The sequence below is a fragment of the Calcarisporiella thermophila genome, assembly GCF_041956535.1.
Source record: "Calcarisporiella thermophila strain CBS 279.70 unplaced genomic scaffold VTP21scaffold_10, whole genome shotgun sequence".
NCBI classification, from domain to species: domain Eukaryota; kingdom Fungi; phylum Calcarisporiellomycota; class Calcarisporiellomycetes; order Calcarisporiellales; family Calcarisporiellaceae; genus Calcarisporiella; species Calcarisporiella thermophila.
In genome coordinates this window covers 434,222-453,802 of record NW_027192200.1, presented here as the reverse complement: position 1 = coordinate 453,802, position 19,581 = coordinate 434,222, and the positions used below count along the sequence as shown (strand labels likewise).

Sequence of the window (19,581 nt, the reverse complement as noted above, 5' to 3'; positions counted from 1 at the left end):
TTTATCATTGTTCTTTTATTCCCTCCTCAGAATGCCGTGGGGGGCTCGTACGATCCAAAGTGCGTTCCTGCGCTAGATACCCCTGTACCCGACGCAGATGAATTGCCGCCGGTGCCGAGATTTGCCGCGGCGGCCTTTTGTACCTCCACCAGGAGTCTGAAGAGGGCCGCCGCCTCCCGGACCCGCGAAAAATGTATACAAAAGTGCTGCACCTCGATTAAGAAGTAGCCATCTTCCTCGCTGCGGCATGCGTCGATGATCCCGTGTTGCAGAAGCGACTGGATGAAGACGCACACCAGGCGAACCTGGCGATTCTGCATATATCTGTCCTCAGTGCGCTCGCAAGTGCGCATACAGTTGCTCAAGTATAAATGCAGAAATTCGCGTGGAACCTCACATGCACGCGTCAAACAATTGACAACCTCCATCAAGTGTAGGGAGAGCGGGATCGTGAGCAAGGCCTGAAGATACCTGAGGAAGAAGAACAGGCCGTTAGAGAGAGAAGATGGATGTCCATGAGCCAATGGGGGAGTTACTCTGTAGCTTGAGGTGAGCGAATGAGCTGTAAGAGTGCCTGAATGGCAATGTCCGGATTATTCGTCACCAGATCTGGGAGCCATTCGGGACTTAAGCCTGTCCGGAAGACAAACCCGTCGTTTTGCTGAAATTGCTGTTCAAGATACTAGAAACAAAAAGGGACAAAGCGTTAGGAAACCGCCGATGTAGATGCACTCTCACGATGGCCACACACCTGCTTCTGCGGTATTGACAGTGGGCTGTGGATTGCCTTCTCCATCAGTTGGAAATCCAAAGACTCGTCGGCGGAAGCCTTCTGTCCATCCAAATAATAGGTCAGCCCATCCATTCAATGCCCGGGGTTTTTGTGAGATCAACCAACTTACATTTTCGACCACAGGTTGCGTGGCGATTCCATCGGTAGCAGCTTGCCCAGTGGCGGAGCTATCGGGGAGCCTGTTAGAACATAAATAAATGAGACAACGGAAAACACAAATAGGCCAACCCACCCCAAGAATTCGGTTTCGTTAGCTACGCTTTGCTCGAGTCTCTCAATATCCACTTGTTTGGGAGTCGGCAGGATTTCCGGATTCCTTAGTATCTGGGTGGGAGAAAACGCGGCCAACTAGCAAGAAACACCCGTCAATATCCATAGGATTATCCAAAACAAAACGGCCAGAAAAGACTTACTTTTGACCCTTCACCGCCCAAGATCACACGCAGGACGCGCTTTTCTACATCCGCTTCATCCGTGCTAGCGGACGAAGAGGCCACGCGGCCCTCCCCCTCGAGAAGGTCAAGGAACAGGGTCAAAAATGGGTTCCGATATATCGGAACCTCTGAATATAAATCGTGCAAAAGATACAAGGCAGCAATACGCGCGGCATCCTGATGGGATCATAGAAAAGTAAAGAGGACAGCACCATAAATTAGTCGAAATGATCAAAACCAAAGCATCGAGTCCTCCCCATTCCAGAATAAAGCCGCGACAGAAGGATCGGGAGACAAGGTTTGATCCATTCTCTCCAGAAAGGGAGTGGTGGGGGGGGGGGGAATTCTAAACTCTAAAGGATTCTCGTATTACCTCCAGCAGGGCTTTTTCATTCTGCCGATAAATCAGCACCTCATAAAGGCTCAGCAGCGCATCGAAACGACGCTCGGAAGGGCATGCGTCGCAAAAAGAGCTGCAGATGAGAGAGAGCTGACGATCCAGGTCCTGTTTCTGCGCCGGCTGCAGAATCCTATTCAACGAAGGGTGCAGGACAATGTCGGCAGACATTGGTCAGTTGTTGCGCGCGCAGAGTAAACAATCAATTTGGAAAGAAAACAAAAAGAATGCCAAGTCTGGTTAGGAGAAGAAATAGGATACCCAGGGAGTAAGAAAAATAGGGGGACCGTTGCTCAAAAAAAAAAATACACCTTGCAATTTCAAGGGATTATCTCAAATCAAAGAGCAATAATTAATAACGAGGAAATGGAACGCTAAAGCAACCTCACACACGGGCCAAAAATGCAAAAGAAGCAGCGCGGGCAGTAACAAGGGCGATTTCCACCGTAACTGTGGATGGGTTTTGAGATGATCAGAGGTGATGAAAAAGGGAGGCGATAGTTGAATGTGATAAGCTCTAGGATAGGATTTGACTGGCGCAGTCAGATTGGAGTAAGGAGGCAAAATAGGATTTGCGGATTTTTTCACACGATCCAAGGAGGTTAAGGTGGTGAGGAGGAGAGTATGGAGCGCGAGTTGATTTTCTCGTGGTTTTCACATAATGGCCATTTGCGGCAGCGCATGCGCCTGCGCCGACAATTTTGTTTCCGCCACCTTCCTAGTCCCTGTTTCGAGCCGAATTCTCCGTAGAAAATTCTGGATCCCATAAATCCTTAAATCCTTTCGCTGAAAATCATATTTGCCACCGCGCCCGGTTATAAGGTTTGCCTGCACACGAAGCGACGCATGCTCCTTCCAAGTTGGCCCTTGCTCTCCACACTGAACCCACGCGGGCTCAACCACACGCATCGCCTTAGAGCAACCCTAGAGAAGGTCACAGGGCTCGCGATGGCTCGCACTGCCTCGTCGGGTAGTAAAGGTGAAGTGAACGCCGTCCTTCTTACATCTATTGCGTTTATTGTATATATACAAGACATGGAGACAAGGAGCATATCAGCACGATGAGTGGGAGATGGAATTAGGCGGAGGGAGACGGAAAGAAAAAATAATAAGGACCACAGCCACCCGACTTCACCCATCTATGAAGGAATCCAGTTCGTCCGCTATGTTCTCAGCACGAGGCTTTCCAACCGGGAGGCACGAGTCTATGCGAAATAAGTGCTATGGTACGAGCAGTTAGTATTGTTTTTCGGAGGCCTCATTCATTGCAAGCAAGCCTTACACTGCCAGACGAGTCAAGCGAGAGAGCGACCAGCCCAATCCAATACTCCTTCCCAATCACTGCATCGAGCCGCGCCAGTCGTTGCCGCAGGGGAAGCAGTTGGAAGCTCTGCGCAGAAAGCCCCACCATATCATCCGCTACCCCTATTCCTGCCTTTGCCCAGACACGCCGAGAGCTACGCTCGCTCGAATCCTCCAGACACCACCACACCTTAAACCGGGGCTCCATCTCCTCTGCGGAATCGGGCCTAATATTCAGCTGGCAGTGGGAGCAAAAAAAGAAAGGCGGCTCAAGCTCATTGGGGGTCCGGAGCTCGAGCGCATGCTTGCACCGGAGATCTACCCAGTGGAAAGAGAAGCGTCAGCCTTTAGACTCTGCTTCGGAAACCCCTGGTAAGATACTTACGGCAGTTTTGCACTGCTCGTTCCACCACCTGAACTCCCTCCAGATCTCCTTTCAGCTTGGCTTCATGGGTCAAGCCGTCTTCCTCTATGCCGTCCGTGGGGGGGAGGGTTTCCTTTGGCCCTATGTGCCATCCTATTACCAATACACGGGCCGTGATCCAGTCGTGCTCACCGGCTTCCGCCAGTGGAAGCACCTCCCGCAAAAAGGAGGACGCTATGATTGCTTTTGGAGAGCTGACTGTAGGCAGGAAAAGAAACAAGAGAGGGCTCAATCTCTCCCAAGTGGCCAATTTTTCTTAAAGATTGGGTCCTCACCACACCGTATCCTGGTGCCACTCAACGGACTGCCGTTCACATACCAAAGGCGCTTGGTCCCATCGCTGCGTTGGCTGGTGGAGGTGGTCAAGTTTTCAAGCAACACGTACTGACCCACTCGAAACGAGGAAATCTCATGTCCGGCCGATTGCCACAGCGTCACATCTCCACTACCTTCTTCGAGATTTAGCAAGTAATTGGAAATATCGTCCAAGGAAAGTCATCTTACCGCTTTCGTCCTGAAGTTTGATAGCAAAGCGATCCATGCAAGCCCCGTCCCTGACCATGGGGTTCTGAAAAACGAAACAAAAATAAAGAGCATACATTCAGCATCACTCTAACATGGAGCATTATGCCGTCCATCCTGTGACATAATTACATTTGCAGCCATAGCAATTATTCTCCCAAACAGGGTCACGTTCAACATTTTTGGTTTGAGGTTTTTGATGAGAATGCGTTCGGCATAGAGTTTGCAATCCATGTAGCCCTTTAGGGAGGAGAAAATGGTTATTTTCAACCGCAACTTGCCCATGGCTAGAAGTGGAATGCATCGAACCTGATCATCGCGTGGGACGGGTTCTGTTCCGTCCCGCTGACTTTGACTGGAAAGAGTCAACATGGAATCCTATACCATCATTAGATATACTTCTGTGGATCCTCTCGATAAAAGAAGAAATGGGTTACCATCGAAGGAAGACAGAAGACAATGGTGGCCGACCCATACTCGAGGATGGTCGCGTCTTCATATTCATCGCCAGAACTAGGATACTGGGGTCCAATATACGGCTTATATAGGCCGAGATAATCGCCCTGACATATCGAGAAAAGAATACAAGCATTAAGGGGGGAGGCCTTTTCGTCTCTACTCCTATCCAGAGGGGATACCTTCTTGAATAGATTGACCATCTTGATCTGGTCGTCCCACAGCACAAAGAAAGCATTATCCGTCCCGGCCATATCCGCCACGAAAATGCGGACCATTCTCAAATGCGATTGGGAGAGAGCAGGCTGCACGCTATCGATGTGGGTAATCTATTCCGCCAGACAAACTCTTCAGCATTTCTAGAGGAGCACAAGTAGGCTTTTCAGAATGCTAGTGGCCTTACTTTTAGCCAGAACCGATATTCCCGTCCTTGCTGTAGATCCTCTTGTCGGATGTCGACCAGGCGATCCTTCGAAAGCTCGCACTCAATAAAAGCTTGATCCCGCTCTTTAGCCAGCATAAATATCAGGTATTCGGTCGGAAGAAGTCGAGGCTCGATACGGGTTCCCGTTAATAACCGGGTGGAGGTGAGTCGAATGGTGCGCGGTGGCTAGTAACGGAGATATGGAGATGAGGGGGTCAAAGGGGAAGCAAGCAAGGAAAACAAACGAACATGGCATTCAAACAATAGCCGTCGATACTCTTCCCTCAGCAGCTCGTAGTATTTTTGGTGGACATACATTCCGACCGTGTGTCTGCTCTCTTCGTCGCATAGCATAAAGAGACGTAAAAAAAAAGAAGTTAAGGATCATCGATGGATCGGTCGCCCATGGCGGGATAGGATAAAAAAGAGGGGAAGGGGAAAAGGATATATGTTCTGGTACTGGGGATTTCTGTCACGCTATTAACTGAGACCTCAAATGACCCTTCTAACGACACGTTGCCCTCAAACAGAGAGTCGATAGCTTCGAATTCTATAGTCAGGCGGCAAACACAACATAAGAGTATGTCAGGAATGATGAGCGCGCAAACCTACTTTTAGCAACCCCTCGGCGATACTCCACGCTGATCTCATCCCACTGATAATGGTGGAAAAAGGAAAAGAGAATCAATAACGAATGTGGCTACTGATAGAGGCCGCTAGACAACTCACCTGAACCTCTAGTTCAGATAAAACTATCGATTTGGTCAGTCCCGAAGGATACTCTAATAGGAGATCGAGCAATTTGGATGCCACCCATGTCCTGACACAGGTGGGAAGCCACTTGTCAATAGAGTCGGGGCATAGAGCTGGGTGGAAAAGTCATGCCATTACCATGAGATTGGGAAGGGCTCCTCGCCGTTTCCCTCGAATCTCCGCTGGGAGCGACGATAAAGGGCCTCGCGGAACTGAGAGACTATGCACGCAAAGTCCATTGGCCTTGCAGCGCTTGTTCTAGAATTGGATTCGGATTCAAGGGGAGCGCAAGTGCGTTTTCCAACGGTGTGACTATTGAACGCGTAAAAGCCGTCACTTGGATTTCGTTGGCTGACAGCCGTCTGAAACAAACACGACTCATCACGAGAGTGAGATTAGAAGAAGGTGGTTGAGGGAAAAAACTATTTTAATTTAAAGGGAGTTTTTTTCTACATGGGAAAGGCATAAACAAGAGGCATAGAAAGATATAGAGTCATGACATTTTTTGCATAGGTTTTGCAGAGAAGGGGAGGGGAGGGGGGGCGTTTAGATGCCGGCCTCCTTATCCTTCTTAGCGATGTATTCAACCAACTCAACGCAACGCATGGCGTAAGACTTCTCATTATCGTAGAAAGCAATCAGCTTCACGAAGGTGGGGCTCAGCATGATACCGGCCTTGGCATCGAAGATCGAGGAGCGCAGGTCGCCAATGAAGTCGCTGGAGACGACCTCGTCTTCAGTGTAGCCGAGCACACCCTTGAGGGGGCCGCTCTCGGAGGCCGCCTTGACGGCCTTGCAGATCTCCTCGTAGGTGGTGGGCTTCTCGAGACGGCAGGTGAGATCGACCACCGAGACATCGAGGGTGGGGACACGGAAGGCCATACCGGTGAGCTTGCCATTGAGGTGGGGAATCACCTTGCCGACGGCCTTGGCGGCACCAGTGGAGGAGGGGATGATGTTGTTGTTAACAGCACGGCCACCGCGCCAGTCCTTGTTGGAGGGACCGTCGACGGTCTTCTGGGTGGCGGTGGTGGCATGTACGGTGGTCATGAGACCCTCGGCAAGACCGAATTTGTCGTCGATTACCTTGGCGAGAGGGGCGAGACAGTTGGTGGTGCAAGAGGCGTTCGAGATCACCTCCAGCTTGGGGTCGTACTTGTCGAGATTCACGCCGCACACGAACATGGGGGCATCAGCCGAGGGAGCGGAGATGATGACCTTCTTGGCGCCACCCTTGAGATGGGCCTTGGCCTTCTCGGTGGTGGTGAAGACACCAGTCGACTCAATAACGTATTCGACGCCAGTCTCCTTCCACGGGATGGAGGCGGGATCACGCTCGGCGTAGACGGCGATTTCGCCGCCGTCAACATAGAGTTTGCCGTTCTTGGACTCGAGGGTGCCGGGGTATTGACCGTGAACGGAGTCATACTTGAACATGTAGACCATGTAGTCAACGTCGATGAAAGGATCATTAATAGCCACAACCTGGACCTGCTTGTTCAACAAAGCAGAACGAAGCACGAGACGGCCAATGCGACCAAAACTACAGGCGCGAAAGCAGAGAGGCGTTAGGGGCGTTTGAGGGAGAGGCAGAGCGGCCCATCATCAAGAGAAGACACGTCAGAGATAAGATAAGAGGCTGGGCGAGGACTTACCCGTTGATACCGACTTTGACAACCATTATGGAATTCGTGAAAAATCGTCAAGAGAAGAAGAAAAAAAGATGGCTTTTGGTTGAGAGAGATGAGAAGAGAGGCAATTGAATGAGATGATAAATCTAAGGGAAAAAGGGCGGCTCCGGCGTCCTTTGCTTTTATACCAGTCGAGGCCAAAAAAATTTTGGGTCGGGAATTGCAGGGGTCCGAGTGGCGTGCGCAAATTCCTCCTGCTTCCATCTGCTAAAATGCCGGTCGCGCGTGTCCTCGCAAACCCGGCCGCTTCCGCTCCCCCGCTTTTTGCGCCCTCCAAACTGCCCCACGGCCTGCTGGTTCTCAAATGCGTTTGGGTTGAGCTCGCCCCGGAATCCTCCCCAATGAGTGTGGAGAGCAGACCGTGGGAAAATCGCCTCTGCTGCTTCTAGCCTCTGGCCCGCCTCCATACCGCCGGCCTCTCCCTAAGCTACCCGCACACCCTTGATGCTAGCGATGATTCCCGAGCACTTGTGCTGCAGCAAATACGCGCCCTTGAGCGGACAGTGAAATGGCGCTTGGTATAGAAATAGACGGCCTGCGTGAAAGATGCTGCGCCCAACCTTGGTTAACGCGGCACATTCGAGCGCTCTGCGTTCACCCGCCCAGGGCTGAAGCTATGGAACGAGACTTGCCAGACTTTTTGAACCATTGGCATCTCTAGAAATCGGCGCTTACGCATCCCATTGACGTGTATGTCCTGCCTGAGCAAACAAATCTGCCGCATTATTGAGCCCAATTTAGAGTGCAGGCTCTGCCGTGGCCTCGGTGAATTTTCCTATCGATAATGCGGCCAAGCTGATGGCTGCAAATCGACGGCCGGCCCCGGTGGCAGGAAATGCCAGACGCGGGCTGATCAAGCCACCCTGATTTCCGGCCTTGCCGTCTGCTGAGCGCTTGCCCAGCTGGCTTCTCTCTGCTTGGCCTGAGGGGCAGACGCCGTGCGATTTTTCGTGATGAAACGTTAATGAACCCCTATTATGCAATGAACTGACGTATCAGGATCCAAATTTCAATATTTCAGAAGGCGCTTCTTTTTTCATCTGAATGAAACTTTTTTCTCGTGATTTTTTTTAGCGCGCTCAGTTCATAAAGCAGAAGCATGGTCAAGGAATTCGATATAGGTACGCACGCTCGATACCCTTGCATCCATACCCATGGCCGAGTTGCCATGGGTTCCTCTCTTATGCAGCTGTTTCATAGCCCCTATCTGCTCTATCTTTTAATGGACTAATTCCTATGCTTGCTTTTGTCATGGTCATTTGAAAATCAGTCGTGTTTGGTGCCACCGGATTCACGGCAAGGCATATTTGTAAGGAGCTACAGCGCACTAGTTCCACCTTGCAACGTCCTATTCGTTGGGCTATCGCGGGCCGTTCGATGAACAAGCTCAATGAATTGGCGGAGACATTGCAGCCGAAGCCAGATATCCTTATCGCGGATGTCCACGACGAAAAAAGCCTGGTAGAGATCTTTAGTCGCTCCCACGTTTGCATCGATGCGGTTGGCCCTTATGCACTTTGGGGCGAACCCGTGGTAAGGGCCTGTATCAAGGCAAAATGCGACTACTTGGACGTGACAGGTGAGTGGTTTTTTAAGGCTCTGTATTGGAGACGTAGCTAATCTGGAGCTCATCCGCTAAGGCGAACCTCAATATGTGTCGAACATGTTGCTAAAATACAACGAGGAGGCCAAGAACGCCGGCGTAACTATTGTGCACTGTTGCGCTTTTGATTCTGTGAGTTGCCCTTCATTTGTGTCTAGAAAGATCGTTCGATTTTTTAGAACCAGTTGGGGCTCAACGACCGCGTTTTTTTTTTCTTTTCAACAGGTCCCGGCCGATATCGGCATTCTCTATGCTAAACGCGCTTTTCAGGAGAGAGGCTGGACACCGACCCAAGTGGAATCTTACTGCCGATTAATTACCGAGAGAAAAAAAGTCTCGATCCACTTTGGCACGTTTTACTCTGCGGGTAAGTCGCCACCTCTGCTCCTTCCTAGCTTTTCTGGATGGTTTGATTCATTCTTCCTGGACACGGCTAGTGGAATTTATGGCTTCTCCCATCGCCCATTTTCAAACCTTAAGGCGGGCGCACCAGAGCCTCCCCAAGATCAAGTACTTGGGCCCCCACCTCCTTCTCAAGCTGTGGCCGCGCTACGAGAGTAAGGTCAAGGGGTGGGTTCTTCCCATGCCCCTTGACCCAATCATCGTCTGGCTTTCCCAGCGCATTTACGCGAGAAATCACCAGCCGCGCGAAGAAGATCAGGCCATCCAGCCCCCGGTCATCCCGCCCGTGCAGTACATGGGCTATGTCGTGTTTCCCAGCCTTCTGAACATTCTGCAGATGCTGATCCTGGGCGCGGTGGTGGGGCTGTTTTCGCTCCTGCCCTTCACTCGCTCGCTTCTCAAGAAACACCCCGAGAAATTCACCATGGGCGTGTTCACCCATCAGGGCCCGACCCAGGAGGAGATCGCCAACCTCCGCGTGCACATGGTCTTCTTCACCCGCGGCTATGAGACGCGTGATGCCGTCATGGAAGACGTCACGACCTTGAACAGGTCTCTGATCACCACCGTGGACGGCGGCGAACCCGCATATGTGATCACCTCGCAGTCCGCGGTCCAATGCGCATACACCCTGTTGCTGGAGCGCGACAAGGTGCCTCGCGGAGTGCACCTTCCCTCTTCCGCATTCTCGGAAACCAGCTTGGTCGAGCGCCTGGATAAAGCAGGACTTAAATTCCAGGTTCAGGAGCAAAAATAGGGATGAGTACGGGGCAAGTTCCGCCCCAGGTCTACTGGAGAAGGAGGGGGGGAGGGACCATCCCTCCCTCTTAAAAATCCATACTCTGTATATGGCCAAATATGTACAATGCTAGTCTGTGCTTTTATTTTGCTTCGCTCACGGAAAATATAGTCAATAAATAGTCTTGATATTCTTTTTGCTCCATAGCCCGTGTTGGGAAAGAGCAAGAGCTGTGTGTATAAACAGCAAAAAAGAAAAGAAAACAGTGATATCAAGCAGAGCATCACTGGCTCTTAAAGGTGGAATAGACCACCGTCAACCCCAGCTCTTCTTGGCCATCATCATCCATCCAAACACCTTTGGGCTGTTCTCTTTTCACCTCGCTTGCGCCTTTGCTCTCCAGTTTCCTCTCCATCTCATGCCGCTCCTCGGACTTCTCGAGCCACTTGGCCTTCAACTCGAATTCCATCCGCCTGGCATTGGCCCTTCCGGGCGAGGGCAGTGCCCTCCACAACCGGTGGATGACCGATTTCAGGGCGAAATAAAGATACTCGGCGACCAGGACGACGAAAAACAGGCCCGCGTCGGGGACGCTCGGGCGAGGAGAGGTCCAGACGCGGGCCGCTTTGGGGTGGAACAGGTAGGTGAATGAGGAGTTGGTCACGGCCGAGAAGAAGGCCAGCGCACTCAAACTGTCTCGCCAGGGTCCAATCGTGTCGGCCCTTTGCGGAGGCGCCCGGCGACGCTGCAAGCAAAGCTTCATGGCGTCGTTCCGCATCTCCATCCAGTTGTTGACAAACGCACAGAGCGGGGTCAAGGGCCACACCACGCTGAACAACACCACATATCCGAACTGGGTCACCATTTCCGTGTAGTCTTCCTCGACCTCATAGACGGGAAGGGCCGCCTCTCTCTCGACTCGACGCATAAACTCCGTGACATTCTCCTCATTCTCCGACAAGGGGTGCATCATGTCGTCATGCTCGTGCTTCCTCCTCCGCACTTGATCCAGTGCCTTGCGCAAGCCATCGCTGACAAGCTGCTGGAGAAACGGCACCAGCTTCTGATTCGAGAAGTGGATCACTTGCCCGGTCAGCACGAAATACACCAGCATGGAACGGAGTCGCTCCGGCCCCACGCCCCGGTGCTGGGTCGTCAGGAAGGAGTTCAGCGAGCGACCGATGCGCTCGCCGAACGGGATATACACCCACGCGCACAGCAGGAGGGACACGTAGCTTGTCAAGGCCTTGGCAACAAATATTTTGATGGTAAGGTGATACTCGTACTGGGATTCGAGCTCGAAATTCTCAAGATCGTTTAATTTGCGCATCCACCAGAGATAGTTGTTGTTTGAATTGGCCACCGCTGAGGACTGAATCATGGCCGGAATGTAGTTCTGGATTTCAATGAGAGAGGCCAGATTAAAGTTAAACACGTAGTCTCGTCAACGGATGATGAATCGTTTTTTTTTTAACTTTTCCTACTTACAAGGACTTCGGATAAAGGCCCTTGGTAATACGCACTAAAGAACACCTGCATGGCGAACACAAACGTAAGCACAAGCCCAAACCCGAAGGCACCAAGCACGACCGCTGGCCAGGTAAAGCATCTTGTAGCCCAGCGTTTCCATATCGGATAGCAGGGCACTGAGGAACCGTGGATGTCCCGCCGTGGGTGAGTTTCACAGAAAGCGGCCCTTCTCTTTTCCGTCAACGAGTGTTTATATACGCCCCATGCCATGGCCAGCTCCCTCTCCCGCCACTTCCAGAACTCGATGAACGCTATTGCCCACGCCACAATGAACACTGCGTATGCAATGGAGAACTCGGTGTAAATGTAGGCCAAGATTCCGACCATAGACGGCACCGTGAGCCATAGCGTATAGTATTGCTGAAACGTGAAATAGAGGGCGATTTTCTCGCCAAAATGGCTCCGTATCCGTTGGATATCCTGGTCGCTCAGGTAGTATTTTTGAGACCAGTCGTGCACCCACGCCCGGTTGAACTGCCGGTTGTGAAGGGCCATGATACTCTCAATGCAAGTTTCACGGGAGATGATAACGCCCGCGCCATGTTCACTGCTGGGGCTAGTAATAATGGAATAAATGTGACGGAGGCGGTCGGCCTCCGTTAACTCGGTCGCAGAAATAGTCCGAGTAAGCTCCTTGTCATTGGGGTATTTGACACCAGCCAGCCAGTCTCTCATTCTGTGCAATGGTAGGTTGAATTAGTTCGGTGTCTTGGGAGAGACAAGTCTAGTATAGCAAAGTAATCTCATTCAATACCTTGAATCTGTAATTTCCTGCTTCAGTCGCTTCCACGGACACAGCACAAACACATACAATTTGCCCTCATTCTTGCTCTGTCTCACCTCATAATACAACCCCGCGGCACGCAATCTCGTCGTAAGTTTTCGCAAAGCTTTTATAGCGTGCTCCTCTTCGCTCGGAGAAGCGGGACTGGGTGGATATGCGAAATGAATAACATAATCTGTATAGAGCACAGTGTCGGGATGCTGATTGGAGGGATCGCGGTGATGCCGATGAAAATGGTGGAGGAACTTTAGAGAGGATGGCTGTTTTGTTGAATCGATGGCAATTTTCTTAGTCATAATGCAAACGTGGGAAGTAATATGTGTAGGATCGAGAGAATAGGGTCTGAATGATTTCGATGATGCATAGATGTCGGAAGGAAAGTCTACGGGAAAATGAATGTCATTAACATAGTAATGATGAAGGCAAAAATAGACGGGTGGGTCTGAATCCAATTTAATAAGATTTTTTTAGCATTCGAGATGTTCCTAATTTTTGAGAGACTTCTTGGCGGTCTATGCAGGCACGAGGTTGCATTCTAGGAAATCCAGTTGTTGTACTCGGGTCGAGTACAAAAAAAAATTCGATTAAAAAAAAAGATTGAGTGAAGGGAAACCTGTCTTGACACTCAACATGGGGATTTATTATGTTATATTATGTATCATCATACAAATAGAGGGGGGGGTGCCATCTTTATTTGTTATTTTGCACATCCAAGACATGAAATGCTAGCAAGTGCATGTTATATGTGCCATTAAGCCTTAAGAACCTCTTCAAACTCTCCGTTTTCAACCTAAATATGCAAAAGGTTACAATGTGTTCGATCGATGGGCGTGATCCCGTTCACCTACCATTTCCTTCACGATGTCCAGCCCTCCAAGTAGCTCTCCTTTATGGAAAAGCATCGGATAAGTTGGCCAGTTTACAAAGGTTTTCAGCCCCTGTCGGATTTCTTCGTCCGAGAGGATGTCAAAGTAGTCGTACGTGATATTCTTCTCGTTTAAGATGCTGACAATTTGCCTAAGCAAGTCCAATCCAAATCCATGTCAGCGATGCTCAAAAAAAAAAAACTATCAGCTGGCTTCATCTGCAAACCTGGAAAAGCCGCATCGAGGGGTTGCGGGGGTGCCCTTGATGAATACCACTGTCTGTGCTTTATTGACAAGCTTAGATAGTCGTGATTCGAGTGGCTCTTCCTTGGGCAATACGCTCTGCAGCTCCCCGTTCTCAAGCATCTCCTTCACAATGTCCAGCCCGCCGATAAACTCGCCGTTGACATACACCTGCGGGAAAGTGGGCCAGTTCGAGAACGTTTTCAGGCCTAGCACATCGGTCAGAGGTAAGAAAGAAAAAAAAAAGCTCATGTTTTAAGCCAACTCATCCAAGATTGCTTACCTTGCCGCACTTCTTCGTCAGCCAAAATGTTAAAGGAGCTATAGCGTACATCCAAATCCCCGAGGATCTGCACTAATTCCCGCGAGAAACCGCATCGCGGCTGTGAGGGGGTGCCTTTAATAAATACCATTACAGGTGCCGCATTAACGAGGGTCTTGAGGCGAGCCGTAAGATCCCGAGGTGTAGTGGCAGGTTTTTCAGGTGTTTGCGCAACAGAGGCAGGAGCAGTGGCCGGCACAGCTTTAGAGTGTTTAGAAATGGCGGCGGTGAGTTCCGGAGCGTTGGCCCCGTTGATCTTCTCAACTGTCTTCCCATTCTAGAAGCATGATTATAAAGAGGGAATCGTTGAGATTTTGTCAACCAGCACAATAGTGGAAGTGATCAAACCTTAAGCAGCACAAAATAGGGTACGGCGGCAACATCAAACTTTTCCGATATGTCTACCAAATTCTCTGCTTCAATCTGTGGGAGCAAAGGCAATAAGATTCAATTCTGCGCAATGGTGACTTTTGAGAATCATTACCTTTAAAAATGTGACAGTTGGATGCTGTGCTGCTAACTCCCCGACGACTTCATTCATCTGCAAGCAAGCGGGAGCCCAAGATGCCCAAAAATCCAGCACCACTAGGCCACTCTTACTCTCGTCCAACGTCTTATTGAATTGCTCATTGCTAGCTATCTCGATCAGGTTATTGGTAGCCATTATAGATTAGTGAAAATGAATAGATCAAGGAACTGATAACGCGATGGAGTGCAACTATTAGATATATGATAAGGATTCGAGTAGAATCAGATTGTGAATTGTGACTGTGTTTACATTTATAAGGACTACTTTGCCACTCACTCGATTATGCTCTATCATTTCCTTTTGTATATATAAAGATTATATAAAGACGGGCATGGACACTTCAGGATCCTTTCATGAGACTCAAAATGGTGAATTAGCGGCTAAAGAAATCCCCTCAATTTCAGCTGAGGTATCTATAGAAACACCAATGGATAAAAACGGGCGTGCTACAATGTCAGCAGAGGTCAGCGGAATAGAGTGCTCTACAGATCAAAACAAATCCTCCCCTCGTCAGCCCACGGTGGACATACCCGGAGAATCCAATGCCTTTCCTTCAACGACATCGACATTGTCTGACCTGTCAAACTCTGTTAATCGGGACCAACTCGCATCCCATTCTGCTTCTGAATTTGGTACGCAGCCTGGAACAAGACCTTCAGAGGAGACATCGCAATATGAACGAAATTCTCATCAATCCATCCCCCACTCATTGAATAGCATGAACGCTATGCCTGAGGATATTTCCGTCCCACCTCCTACTATGATGCGAACTGATCAAGTTCATTCTTGCACCGATCAAAAATCCAGTGAGGCTCTGCCTTCCAACCCTCCCGATGTACAGCAGGCACATACGAAAACTGAAAACGATCTAAATGAAAAACAAACAAGCATGGATATCGCTGAAGATAATATTGACCGTGTCATTGCCAATGCAGTACAGGGCAAGAGTATTGGCGAGGAGGATTATGAGTCAAGCGACTTGGAGAGTAGTGACGAGGAGAGCTCATCGGATAGCTCAAGGTATGGCATCCAGTTGATTTGTTCTGCTATATCAGCGGAAACTAACCTCTAGCGTTAGCTCGGACAATGAGGGCGCCGCTGCAGAAAATAACAACAGTCACGCTATGGACGAGGACGAGGATGAAGATGCCATTGGGAATGGCGTGTTGCGCACCCGCAATGAAATTGCCGTGATCGAGGTGGAGAAACCGAATTTGGAAATCACCGAGGACATGACATTGGTCGAGCTTGGGGAAGTGCAGCACAAAGTATCCAATGTGGTGGTTATCCGAGGAAACGTATCGGGCGATTACATGGTATTGGACACGGGGAGTGTGCTGGTGTTAGAGAACAAGGAGATCCTGGGCTCGGTAATGGAGCAATCCCAAGTTGAAGTGGAAATCGAACTGTACTGATACCTCTCTCTGCATAGATATTCGAAACGTTTGGTCCGGTCACCAATCCGATGTACTCTGTTCTGATCCCAACCTCGCAAGAATCCGCTGAGGATATACTCCCCGGTCGCAAGGTCTTTTACATCAAGGAGCATGCATCCTTTGTGTTTACTCAGGCATTAAAGGCTCAGAAGGGTTCGGACGCTAGTAACATATACGACGAGGAAGTTGGAGAAGAGGTCAGCTTAGATCGGCATTTCTCGGCGATTCGCCAGGCCTAGTGTACTAATGTTTTGTTTGATATAGGAAATGGAGTTCTCGGATGATGAAAAGGAGGCGGAACATAAACGTAAACTTAAGAAGAACAGGAAGGCACGAGGTGGCAAAGCAGAGTAAGTAGAGGGATCCAGACTTGCTGACAGAGAAAACTGTTAACAGTTTTTTTATAATAGACCGCATGAGGATGACCACGATTATAAAATTCTCCAGCGCCCTAGCAACCTATACTCGCCAGACAGCACTTCTTCCTATCCATCCTCCGCTCCACCTCCGCGTCATCCGCGCCCTCCTCAAGCTCGTGGACGTGGCCGACATGGCCGCCCACACCAACCACACCATCCGCACCAGCAACCCCATCATCCACCACCACGCCACCCGCAGCCAAATTATCATCCTCGCCCTCCATCCTATCACCAGCCAACTCCTTCCCACCAAGCCATGCATCACCCGCCCCCACCTCCGCACCAGCAATATATGCCGTCATATTATGCTCCTCCTTCACACCAGTCCTACCCTGCCTATAGCCCACAGCCTCCGATGCAATCCGGGTATCCAGCCCAGCAACCCCAGTTTCCCTCTCAAGTCCCCACCCAACCAATGTATCCTGTTCAGCAACCGCAGCAGCCCCCACAGCCGCAGCAACCCGCTTTAAATATCCCGTCCGTGTCGCAACTCTATAATATTCTGGCCAATGTTCAGCAGGCTCCGCAGCCACCCCAAACTTCTTACGGTGCATATCCAGGCACTGCCAATTATCAGATTCCCCCACGGAACCCCCCTAACGGTGGTTCGGCACCATGATCGCCAATCTTTGTACAAAGAAGTGAACACCTTTTTTAATCAATAAATATAGCACTTTATTTAATCCGTTTGTGTCTACTGAAGATACAAGTGCAGACGCCATAAGCATAGGCCCAATTCGCGTGTGAATGGCTCAGCAGCAATTCCTATTCCAAGATGGCCGCCGTGTTGGACTGAATCTGAATAATCTTCACCCGCAATCCAACGGTAAAGCGAGGCGGCTTGCTGCTCCCCGAACAGCGTCGTTAGATCGTAAGTGGGCGCATGACATTGCTTCAACGCGCCTCTCGAGTAATAGTGGAGGGGGGAAATAGAGAAAACCTCTTCTAATTCTGGCAACGCACTTGGCGAGTGTTCCTGTGCGAGGGGTATATTTGTGTTGGAAGGAAACGTAGCGGACGGAATGGAGAGCACACACGTCACTCCCCGTACCTCTTGTTCCCTTTCACTCCTCCATACTCCCTCTGCCCACTTCATAGGCAGCAAATATCTCGTCCACCCTCTTTTCACTTTCTTGTTTCTATCTCTATCTTTTTTCCTGAGCTCGGCCTCTCGAGTTCTGCATCTAAGAACAGTGCGATGCAGAGTGTCGCGAGCATGGGAAAGAGAGCGTTCCCAAATATGCAAGGGCATGTCTGATCGGAAATAGGCCGTAGGATTGATTAATTTATATCTATCTAATGGTCAAAAACAGCGTTTCTCCATCAACAAAGGAACTCGAAAAAAGCTGGGTAAGGGATATTTACCGTCTTTGTAAAGTGCCTCGATTGTTTTTGCACGAAACTTGCACCATCTCCCATAGCCTTCTCTTGAGTTATCAGTATCAGGGACAATCCAGATGCGGTTGGATGAAGGGTCGTACGCTTCGATGAACCGCGTCAAGAATGCTACAATGCATTTACAAGATTTTTCTCTCTTAGCAACTAGCGTAAATAAAAAATAAAATAAAACCCGACTTTAGATACCATTGGGAAAGACGCGATCGTGATATGTGCAATGACGAAGAGGAGATGACAACGCGGCAACTAATTGGAATGCAAGAAAAAAAATATAAAAGGTTAAAAAAAAAAAAATGCCCACTTCTTATTCCAGTTGCAATATTTTCAATTACATAGTACTTACCATAGGGATTAGATAACACTTTACGTTCAAAATCTGTTAATTTCCTACCGTTAGAGGGCGTTTTTAAACGGAATAATTTCCCTTTATTTGCGGATTTAGTTGTGAATGTGCGGCATACTGGGACAATGGCCGAGGTTATTCTCGAAGACATTTCCTCGAATTTTATTAAAGTGGCAAAGCTAAAAGAGTTAAAGCATCCTCCATATGCCCACTTATTTCTGTCTATCTACAATAGAATAGTCACAAATTAATATCGGCTGGAGAACTGTAGCTTCAAGGAACACGCTCTCTGCCTTCAGTTTGGAATTGGAGCGCTTCTTAATATCGTGCTTATTGGAATATGTATTCAGATTCCGAGAACGCCCCATGTATGCGCGGTATAACGCTGATTGAGCTGCATGGCCGCACATTTAGGATCCCAACCAATACTATACCAGTGCCCGAAGTCCAAAGCATTAACATAGGTAGTTCAGAATTTCAACGCAAATAGGCAGAATGTTAATATTAACTCGACTACAGATAACGCGGGAAAACTAACTGATAATGAAACAAAGAGCAATACGCAGATTATTAGTGTCAAAATGGAAGTGGTGCAGGCAATGCACCGATTTATAATCGGTGCGTCTCGTATTCATCCCTATAATCACACCTGGTGGCCGTTATATACTCTTTATTCTTACGCTAATTAGGTCGTGGGGGAGAAGCTATCAATAAGATTCAAAAGGAGACTGGTGCGAAAGTAAACATACAGAAAGAACAGGACTTAATAAGTATGCAAATTTTAGGAAAATACTTCATCAGGGAGGAATGCTAAAAGTAGTTGGTTCAAAGTTATTCGAGGAACCAGGGAATCTACAGAAGCCGCTAAACTTCGAATCGAGGACATTATTGAGCGAGTAAATGTCGACTTTTGTTGTAAAAAATGGAGCCCTCTTTTTCATGGAATGCTTCGCTTATAGTCTAGGTCGAAGATTCCGTTCACTCATTTCATTTCCCTTCCTCTTTCCGACCCTGCTCTCATCCGACGCATTAGCACTCTTCATGGCGATATACTTGCGCTCAATGTGCGTGGGCTCGATTCCACGATTCTAGTTCCAACCGGATCTCTCCATATCACGGTAGGAATGCTTCGGTTGCTATCGCAGAAGGAAATCGAAGGATGTGTTCGACTGCTGAAGGAGAGCGCACAGGAAATATATGATGCAGTTGGAACAAGGAGTGTGAGAGTGAATGTGGAAGGCGTGCGAGTGATGGAGACGGATCCTAGCAATGCACACGTGCTGTATGCGAAAGTGGAGGGAGAGGCAATGGAAAAACTATGCGGTACTATCCCATTCTATTTTTCTGTGATACTGAAATAGCTCAAACTGTGATATACATGCTAGAATTGTTGAGGGACAAGTTCGTTAAGGGTGGATATATGGAGGAGGACAAGCCACTGAAGGTTGGTATTCGAGACCCTATTTCACGAATATACTGGGTCTGTACTGATAGTTTCTTGGTAGCCCCATGTAACCCTCGTCAACACCAAGTATCGGGAATCGTTCAACAAACAAGCCCCGGGGAACCATGGCAAGCCTGGCGGCCGGATCGCCTTCGATGCAAGACCTATAATCTCACGCTTTGGTGATACGGACTTCGGTTCTTATCGAGTGTCTAGTGTGCAGATTTCAAAGCGATTTAGCCATGAAAAGAGTGGAGCCTATCGTAGTGAAGGAACTGTCGCTTTGCCCTAAGGATAAGGGATGGTTATATAGAGAGGACGCCAAGA

At 49.2% G+C, this 19,581-nt stretch overlaps 11 protein-coding genes across 11 annotated transcripts; 4 read left to right on the top strand and 7 right to left on the bottom strand.

The window, feature by feature from the left end:
* Positions 1–26: 26 nt before the first annotated feature.
* VTP21DRAFT_913 (uncharacterized protein) lies at positions 27–1,795 on the bottom strand (the record flags this gene model as incomplete). Its single annotated transcript, XM_069400053.1, has 7 exons — positions 27–471; positions 537–682; positions 752–832; positions 903–972; positions 1,026–1,141; positions 1,207–1,404; positions 1,601–1,795. 7 exons carry the CDS (start codon positions 1,793–1,795, stop codon positions 27–29), a joined length of 1,251 nt encoding a protein of 416 aa, XP_069251802.1.
* Positions 1,796–2,278: 483 nt separating this feature from the next.
* On the bottom strand, positions 2,279–2,533 carry VTP21DRAFT_912 (uncharacterized protein; the record flags this gene model as incomplete). Its single annotated transcript, XM_069400042.1, has 1 exon — positions 2,279–2,533. One exon carries the CDS (start codon positions 2,531–2,533, stop codon positions 2,279–2,281), a length of 255 nt encoding a protein of 84 aa, XP_069251801.1.
* Positions 2,534–2,755: 222 nt separating this feature from the next.
* On the bottom strand, positions 2,756–6,002 carry VTP21DRAFT_911 (uncharacterized protein; the record flags this gene model as incomplete). The annotated part of the gene is made up of 16 exons (XM_069400031.1): positions 2,756–2,845; positions 2,907–3,244; positions 3,312–3,548; positions 3,626–3,799; positions 3,855–3,918; positions 4,005–4,112; positions 4,182–4,250; positions 4,310–4,435; positions 4,511–4,657; positions 4,732–4,938; positions 5,002–5,114; positions 5,201–5,302; positions 5,365–5,407; positions 5,482–5,572; positions 5,644–5,817; positions 5,959–6,002. The coding sequence occupies 16 exons, from the start codon at positions 6,000–6,002 to the stop codon at positions 2,756–2,758; spliced, it is 2,127 nt and encodes a 708-aa protein (XP_069251800.1).
* Positions 6,003–6,051: 49 nt separating this feature from the next.
* Positions 6,052–7,186, bottom strand: VTP21DRAFT_910 (uncharacterized protein; the record flags this gene model as incomplete). Its single annotated transcript, XM_069400020.1, has 2 exons — positions 6,052–7,048; positions 7,161–7,186. The coding sequence occupies 2 exons, from the start codon at positions 7,184–7,186 to the stop codon at positions 6,052–6,054; spliced, it is 1,023 nt and encodes a 340-aa protein (XP_069251799.1).
* A 222-nt stretch (positions 7,187–7,408) lies between these two features.
* On the top strand, positions 7,409–8,063 carry VTP21DRAFT_909 (uncharacterized protein; the record flags this gene model as incomplete). Its single annotated transcript, XM_069400009.1, has 3 exons — positions 7,409–7,510; positions 7,586–7,714; positions 7,938–8,063. 3 exons carry the CDS (start codon positions 7,409–7,411, stop codon positions 8,061–8,063), a joined length of 357 nt encoding a protein of 118 aa, XP_069251798.1.
* Positions 8,064–8,295: 232 nt separating this feature from the next.
* On the top strand, positions 8,296–9,958 carry VTP21DRAFT_908 (uncharacterized protein; the record flags this gene model as incomplete). Its single annotated transcript, XM_069399998.1, has 5 exons — positions 8,296–8,317; positions 8,467–8,775; positions 8,837–8,931; positions 9,025–9,166; positions 9,237–9,958. The coding sequence occupies 5 exons, from the start codon at positions 8,296–8,298 to the stop codon at positions 9,956–9,958; spliced, it is 1,290 nt and encodes a 429-aa protein (XP_069251797.1).
* A 265-nt stretch (positions 9,959–10,223) lies between these two features.
* VTP21DRAFT_907 (uncharacterized protein) lies at positions 10,224–12,550 on the bottom strand (the record flags this gene model as incomplete). The annotated part of the gene is made up of 3 exons (XM_069399987.1): positions 10,224–11,336; positions 11,429–12,146; positions 12,225–12,550. 3 exons carry the CDS (start codon positions 12,548–12,550, stop codon positions 10,224–10,226), a joined length of 2,157 nt encoding a protein of 718 aa, XP_069251796.1.
* A 455-nt stretch (positions 12,551–13,005) lies between these two features.
* On the bottom strand, positions 13,006–14,349 carry VTP21DRAFT_906 (uncharacterized protein; the record flags this gene model as incomplete). The annotated part of the gene is made up of 6 exons (XM_069399977.1): positions 13,006–13,044; positions 13,103–13,271; positions 13,347–13,572; positions 13,647–13,962; positions 14,034–14,108; positions 14,170–14,349. The coding sequence occupies 6 exons, from the start codon at positions 14,347–14,349 to the stop codon at positions 13,006–13,008; spliced, it is 1,005 nt and encodes a 334-aa protein (XP_069251795.1).
* Positions 14,350–14,545: 196 nt separating this feature from the next.
* On the top strand, positions 14,546–16,688 carry VTP21DRAFT_905 (uncharacterized protein; the record flags this gene model as incomplete). Its single annotated transcript, XM_069399966.1, has 5 exons — positions 14,546–15,234; positions 15,293–15,584; positions 15,647–15,847; positions 15,915–16,000; positions 16,061–16,688. The coding sequence occupies 5 exons, from the start codon at positions 14,546–14,548 to the stop codon at positions 16,686–16,688; spliced, it is 1,896 nt and encodes a 631-aa protein (XP_069251794.1).
* A 75-nt stretch (positions 16,689–16,763) lies between these two features.
* On the bottom strand, positions 16,764–17,961 carry VTP21DRAFT_904 (uncharacterized protein; the record flags this gene model as incomplete). Its single annotated transcript, XM_069399955.1, has 4 exons — positions 16,764–17,365; positions 17,435–17,575; positions 17,654–17,713; positions 17,811–17,961. 4 exons carry the CDS (start codon positions 17,959–17,961, stop codon positions 16,764–16,766), a joined length of 954 nt encoding a protein of 317 aa, XP_069251793.1.
* Positions 17,962–18,150: 189 nt separating this feature from the next.
* VTP21DRAFT_903 (uncharacterized protein) lies at positions 18,151–19,546 on the top strand (the record flags this gene model as incomplete). Its single annotated transcript, XM_069399944.1, has 7 exons — positions 18,151–18,274; positions 18,330–18,428; positions 18,500–18,580; positions 18,642–18,706; positions 18,770–19,133; positions 19,196–19,254; positions 19,316–19,546. 7 exons carry the CDS (start codon positions 18,151–18,153, stop codon positions 19,544–19,546), a joined length of 1,023 nt encoding a protein of 340 aa, XP_069251792.1.
* Between the last annotated feature and the right edge of the window lie 35 nt (positions 19,547–19,581).